At 39.9% G+C, this 7,459-nt stretch overlaps 1 protein-coding gene across 2 annotated transcripts in view; it reads left to right on the forward strand.

The window, feature by feature from the left end:
• The first annotated feature begins 437 nt into the window (after window positions 1-437).
• GPR89A (G protein-coupled receptor 89A) overlaps window positions 438-7,459 on the forward strand; it is a 32,753-nt gene continuing 25,731 nt past the window's right edge. Inside the window, exons 1-4 of one of the 2 annotated variants that reach the window (XM_006096867.3) lie at window positions 438-518; window positions 2,460-2,563; window positions 5,884-5,990; window positions 6,355-6,456. In XM_006096867.3, the coding sequence (XP_006096929.1) occupies window positions 492-518; window positions 2,460-2,563; window positions 5,884-5,990; window positions 6,355-6,456 (340 nt within the window). In that variant the 5' untranslated portion in view covers window positions 438-491. The remainder of the gene's footprint in view (window positions 519-2,459; window positions 2,564-5,883; window positions 5,991-6,354; window positions 6,457-7,459) is intronic. The other variant, XM_014462764.2, reaches the window with a different exon arrangement.

Genomic DNA, 7,459 nt, shown 5'->3' on the forward strand with positions numbered 1-7,459 from the left:
TATGAACCAGGAGGTCACAGTTCGATCCCTGTCAGGGCACATGCCCAGATTGCGGGTTCATTCCCAGTGAGGGTAAGGGGGAGGGTGCAGGAGACAGCCAATCAATGATTCTCTCTCATCATTGATGCTTCTATCTCTCTTTCCCTTCCTTTCTGAAATCAATAAAATATATTTTTTAAAGAAAACTTAAAAAAAAAGATTACAGGAAAAACATATGCTTTAATTTTTGTCTAACTTAAAACACATTCTAAAACATGGATAATTTCAAAGATTGAAGAGTATTTTAATATCTACTCCTAATGTTGAGGATTTCAGTAAATAGATCTTTTATGAGTAGATCTCATCTTTAATATCTGAAATAAACTATCTATTTAGCAGACCTTTTATCATAAAATACTGTATATAAGGCATTTATCAAAAGATATGTATACTGACTTTCTATCTTCTTTTTCCTTCAGATACTTTTCTTTGGATTTGGGTGGCTTTTCTTCATGCGCCAACTGTTTAAGGACTACGAGGTGAGAAGAGATCATTTTGATGATGCTAATATTGTATGAATTTAAATTGTTTTAAAATGGGGCAGAAAGAATACCTCCATTAAAAAAGGTCATGTTAAATAAACCAGACAGAGAAAGGTAAAAAAAAAAAAAAAAAAAAAGTCATGTTCACTTCCAAGATAGAAGTTTTTGTCAAATGAGTCCTATGCAATTCTTAACTTGGAGAATATGATTAGGCTTAGTTGGCTTTTTTTTTGTTTTTTTTGTGTGTGTGTGTGTTGTTTTTTTAAGCAAGTCGTGTATATAGCCAAGAAGCCAGGAACAAGAAATGCCACGCCTTGGTGACATCAGTGTGCACACCAAAAGCAAACAGTTATTCTTTGGGAGAGAATTTAACTTATGTCTCATAAATGTTCCTGTTCATTTGGGTATCTGACCTTCAGTATTAATGACCAATCTTACCTCCTAAATTAATACCAAAATCACTGAATCCAGAAAAATACCAACCTCGACTGGACTTTTCCTAATCGATCCTCCCCGTTTAGTGAAAGCTCCATGGTTACAGACTACTGTGAGGTCACTCCTAGGTTGTTCTCCGTTAACCTTCCCTCGTGAGATGGGGCTGTTGTCTGAAAGAGCCCGGGATTCTAGAGTTTCTGTTCTGCTTAAGACTTTAAGGCCGCCCCGGGGAGGGTCCAGAACTGGCCCAAGGTCTGCAGAGCATTGGAGAAACCCTTTAGCTCTAACCTTTGGACATAAATCTGCCATTTTGATTGTCCGTGTCAGGAATTCTAAGTGCTGCTGTGACCCTGTCACTTCACTTTCTTATCCTTAAACTCTCCCTCCGCAGGAGGAGGATGGTAATAGTGACCCAGGATTCAGAAGTACACCTACTTCCTTTTTTTTAATTTTTAGTTTATTTTTAATATATTTTACTGAAGTTATGTTAGGTAATAAAATTACATAGGTTTCAAGTGTACAATTCTATAATACTTCGTCTGTAAATTATATTGTGTGTTCACCACCCGAAGTCTACTTCTGTCACTGTTTATCTCCCTCTACGCTCTCCTACCTACCATCCCCCTTTTCTCTGGTAATCATCATACTGCTGTCTGTATCTATGAGGGTGGTCTGTGTGTGTGGGGGGGGGAGGTGTTATTGCTTAATCCCTTTATCTATTTCACCCAGCCCCCCAATCCCTCTTCCTCCGACAGCTGTCAGTTGTTCTCTGTATCTTGTATGTTGTATTTAATTAAATATATATTAAGTAAATATATTTAATATTTATTTTGGTCATTAGATTCCACAAATAAGTGAAATCATATATTCGTCTTTCTCTGCTAACTTATTCACTTAGCATAGTGCTCTCCAGGTCCACCCATGCTGTCTCAAAGAGTAAGAGTTCCTTTTTATGGCTGAATACTATCCCACTGTGTAGATGTTCCACAGTTTTTATCCACTCATCTACTGATGGGCACTTTGGCTGCTTCCAAATCTTGGCTATTATAAATAGTGCTGCAGTGAACATAGGTGTGCATATATTCTTTCAAATTAGTGTTTTGTGTTTCTTCAGATATATTCCCAGAAATGGGATCACTGGGTCAAAAAGGAGTTCCATTTTTAATTTTTTTAAATTTATCTTCATTGTTGAAAGTATTACAGATGTCCCCCTTCCCCCCACCCCATTGACCCCCTGTACCCTGCTCCCATCCCCTCCCCCAGGCCTTCACTGCACTATAATTTTTTGAGGAAACTCCATACTGTTTTCCACGTGGTACACCAATCTGCATTCCCATTACCTACTTTCATCTATTTCTTTAGCTCCAGGCAAGTTACTTTTGTGGCCCTCTTTCTAATGACTTGAGAATTTCTTCAAAATAAGTTTTCTGGCTTATAACCAGATTATCAATTCAGCATTTCAAACAAGAAAATGACCCTCAGTCTTTGCTTGGCTTTTAACAGGTACGTCAGTATGTCGTACAGGTGATCTTCTCGGTGACTTTTGCATTTTCTTGCACCATGTTTGAGCTCATCATCTTTGAAATCTTAGGCGTGCTGAATAGCAGGTGAGTAGGGTATTAACTGGCTCTCCTCTTGAAGAGACCCGTGTGACTTTCTTTGCAGTAAATGACTTTCTTGGATCCCGTAGCTGAAAAAATCCACCATGTGGGTAGTTCCGTCTCAGTGCTATAACAACACCAAATATGGGTGTCAACCACCTAGTAACTGGTTTGACAAAGATTGTGAAATAGCAGGGAAAAGTCTGACCATTAGCTCTGAGATATTAATTGAGAATAAGTTTCTAAGAGCCTCGTCCTACCGAGGCTTCACTCCTAGAAGTTTTACTTTTTCTCAGCTGTTCCTGACTGAATTCCCGTAACGGCCTTCCACATGGTGATGGTGATTGAAAAATCTCTACTTGAGAAGATCAGAATTCCTCCAAGTTAGTTAAGGGTTTCTTTTTTAAAAATATATATATATATTTTTTATTGATTTCAGAGAGAGAGAGGGAGAGAGAGATAGAAACATCAATGATGAGAGAGAATCATGGATCGGCTGCCTCCTGCACACCCCCCACTGGGGATTGAGCCCGCAACCCAGGCATGTGTTGAGTACGGAGGCAGCCATCAATGTTTCACTCTCACACAAATGTTTCTCTCTCTAGAAATTTATTTAAAACTCTTTACAAAAATAAAAGAATGACTGGAAACAAGATTGAAAATAAAGGTGGGATGTTTTTGGCTGCAATGCTACAAATTAATTCATCCTTAGAGAACTTAGATCTGGGTGCCTGTGGTCTGGGAATGCAGAGTGTGATAGCACTTGCTACAGTCCTAACTCAAAACCAAACAATTAAAGGAATAAACCTAAACCGACCTGGACTGGAAGAGTCCACAGTATACGGGACTCACATGTCTGAAAGGGGCTTCTGTCTAGGGTATATAAAAATTCTTACAACTCAGTAATAAAAGGGCAAATAACACAGCTAAAAAATGGACAAAGGATCTGGCTAGGCGTTTCTCCAAATAAGATGAAAAGGCCAATAAGCACATGAAAAGATATTCCACAGCAGATCAAAGAAACTACAATGTGATACCACTTGACACCCACCGGGATGGCTATAATCAAAAAGACAGTAATGCCCTAGCCAGGTTGCTCAGTGGTTAGAGCACTGGCCTGTGGACTGAAGAGTCTCAGATTCAATTCTGACCAAGTGCGCGTACTTCAGTTGCAGGCTCAATCCCCGGCGCTGGTCAGGGTGCACATGGGAGGCAACCAATCTATGTTTCTCTCTCTCTGTCTCTTCCCTCCCTCTCTAAAAAAATCAATGGAAAAAGTATCCTCGGATGAGGATTAACACACACAAAAAAGACAGTAACAAGTGTAGACAAAGCTACGGAGAAATTGGAACCCTCATACACTGCAGGGAGAATTAAAATGGTGCAGCCACTTTGGAAAACAGTGGTAGTCCTTAAAAAATTATGCCGAAACCGGTTTGGCTCAGTGGATAGAGCGTCGGCCTGCGGATTGAAAGGTCCCGGGTTCGATTCCGGTCAAGGGCATGTACCTGGGTTGTGGGCACATCCCCAGTGGGAGATGTGCAGGAGGCAGCTGGTCGATGTTTCTCTCTCATCGATGTTTCTAACTCTCTATCTCTCTCCCTTCCTCTCTGTAAAAAAAATCAATAAAATATATTTTTAAAAAAAATTAAATACAGAGCTATCATATGACCCAGTAGTTCCACTCCTAGGTATTTAATAAAAATAAAAACATATGTTCACACTAAAACTTACACACAAATGTCCATAGCATCACGTTTATAATAGCTAAAAAGAAGAACAACCCAACTGTCCACCAACTAATGAATGGATAAACAGAATGTGGTTTATCTGTACAATGGAATGAAAACTATCCAGCCATAAAAAGAAATGAAGTATTGATAGGTGCTACAGTATGGATAAACCTTGAAAAATTAGCTAAGTGGCCCTGGCTGGTATTCTCAGTGGTTAGAGTGTTGGCCTGTGCACCGAAGGGTCTCAGGTTCAATTCCTGTCAAGGGCACATCCCTGGGTTGCAGGTTCAATCCCCAGCCCCAGTCGGAATGCAAGTGGAAGGCAACCAACTGACATGTCTCATCACTGTTTCTCTCTCCCCCTCCCTCCCTTCCACTCTGAAAAAAAAATGGAAAGAATATCCTCCGGGGAGGATCAACAAAACAAACAAACAAAAATTATGCTAAGTGAAGGAAACCAGTCACTAAAGACCTCATATCACACGATTCCATTTCTAATAAATGTTCAGAATAGCAAATTGGTACGGACAGAAAGTGTCCTAGGGCTGGGAAGGTGGTAAGAAGGGGGAGTGACTGCTAATGGGTATAGGATTTCCTTGTGCAGAGTTGAAAACGCTTGAAATTAATTGTGATGGTCACACAACTCTCTGAATATACTAACACCCATTGACTTGTATACTTTATTTTTTTTCTTAAATTTATTTTTAAATATATTTTTATTGATTTCAGAGAGGAAGGGAGGAGAGAGAAATAGAAACTTCAATGATGAGAGAGAATCATTGATCAGCTGCATACCACACTGGGGATCGAGCCCGCAACCCAGGCGTGTGCCCTGACTAGGAATTGAACTGTGACTTTTTGGTTTATGGTTGACGCTCAACCACTGAGCCATACCAGCTGGGCGAATTGTACACTTTAAGTGGTGAATTATATCTCAATAAAATGATTATAAAAATTCTAAAATATTTTAATAAAATATTTAGATGCAGTAATTAAAGTCATGCAAATCAGATGTTTAGTTCTGTACCACAAGGTACAGAAGAAGTATTTCTGAGTATTTATAGTACACATTACTGTTAACATTTTTTTAATTCTCATGTTAGAATAAGACTCCCAGTGGTGAGTGAGACAATAGTCAATGTGCCAGTAATAATATATGTTCATATATATTGTTATACATTGTCTATGAATATAACTAAAACACTAACATTCTCATTTTAATAAGTGAAATTTTAAGAGGTTAAGATGATTGTATGCTAGAGGCCCAGCGCGCGAAATTACGCGAGACCCAGACCCGCCACACCAGTGGGACCCAGACTCCCTCCCGCTGCGCCAGCGGGACCCAGACTGACCCCCACCGCGCCACAATACTGAGACCTGCCATGCCGCGAGACCCATCAGTGCACCTCCTGGTGACCGGTCGTTTGGTCGTTATGGCCACTCTGTAAATGAGCAGGTAGTAACAGCCTAGTTGACTAGCTAGATGGGTATATTCAGTATTGAGTTCAAAGAGCAAGAGATCCTTGGAAGACTAACGAGAATGACAGCTGCTGCCCCTTCCCTCCTAGTGACGGGCTTTGCCGTGTCTTGCAGCTCCCGTTACTTCCACTGGAAACTGAACCTGTGCGTCATTCTGCTGATCCTGGTCTTCCTGGTGCCTTTCTACATCGGCTATTTTATTGTGAGCAACATCCGCCTGTGTGAGTGTTTGACCCTCAGGAGCTGTTGTTTGGGGCCACCTCACACACAGTATCTTAAAGGGTTGGCACAAAATAAATATTGAATAAACGGTTAGGTTATTTGTCCTGCCACGGTTCTGGTTCTGGTTCTATCAGATCATCTCCCATAACTCAGCCCACAGCTTAATTTCAGCCAAATTTCATCAACCATAAACCAAACTCTTAAAGTGGTAAGGATGCTTTCTCTAAAAATAACATTGTTCCATCGCTCATTTGCCAAGTGACAAGCCAGCCAAATATGAATTAGTGTTATCCCATAGCTTTTAAGTAGAGCAAGCTCTTTAGCTCGTATCTATTTAACAGTGTCTTGTCTCCTCTTTCTCAGTGCACAAACAGCGACTGCTTTTTTCCTGTCTCTTATGGCTGACTTTTATGTATTTCTTCTGGAAACTAGGAGATCCATTTCCCATTCTCAGCCCAAAACACGGTGAGTGTGTATGTGTTTGGGGGAGAAGAGGAATGGGTTGTTTATAATTATCTGATACTGAAAAAAAATATTTTTTAAAAACTTCTGGTTGTGAGAAATATAGCAAATTAAGTCTCTAAAAGTTTTCTGGTTTTGAACCAAATTGTCCCTTCATCCTAGGAGGTGTCACATGCTGGTTTTTGGAACAGACTTCTTTCATTTCAGAATAGGAGTTTTTGACCTTAGAGTAGTGAATAAACTTCAAGGGAGTAAGGAGTGGACAAAGGTGTCTTTAACTTCAGTGTCCTGATACTATATGTAGATTATGGGAATATATTGGTATGTGTATTTGGAGGTGGGATGTCCATAAGCTTTTGCCAGATTCCCAAAAGGGTCTGTGACCCAAAAGGACAGTGCTAAAGTGAGGCTAAAGAGTCTCTTCAGGGGGTATATGGATTTGGGGAAAGAGCAGTGAATAAAACACAATTTAGTGAAAATAGAAAATTTTCTAAGAAACAGTATCTCTCTTCACACAAGAAAGCTCATTTTAAATCCAGGAACAGGTCATGAACAGTCCTAATTTCTCTGCTAAAAACAAACAAAAATGCCTTGACTAACAAATTCTTCCAGGACTACTTCACAAACACATATACAGATCTGTCTAAAATCAATTAGCCCACCTGTAATAAACATACTAGAGCTTTCATACTGGAGCTTTTAAACTATATATATAGCCATAGCCAGTAGCTCAGTGGTTAGAGCGTCAGCCTGCAGATGGAAGGGTCCTGGGTTCGATTCCGGTCAAGGGCACATGCCCAGGTTGCAGGCTCGATCCCCAGTAGTGGGTGTGCAGGAGGCAGCCGATCAATGATTCTCATCGTTGATGTTTCTATCTCTCTCCCTTCCTCTCTGAAATCTATAAAATTATATTTTTCCAAATAATGTATATATATTCATTTAACTTTTCTGCTCTATACCCTTCAATGGGCAAAAAAACAAACAGAATCTAACTAATTAAAGCAGA

The sequence above is a fragment of the Myotis lucifugus genome, unplaced genomic scaffold, assembly GCF_000147115.1.
Source record: "Myotis lucifugus unplaced genomic scaffold, Myoluc2.0 scaffold_190, whole genome shotgun sequence".
In the NCBI taxonomy this organism is placed as follows: domain Eukaryota; kingdom Metazoa; phylum Chordata; class Mammalia; order Chiroptera; family Vespertilionidae; genus Myotis; species Myotis lucifugus.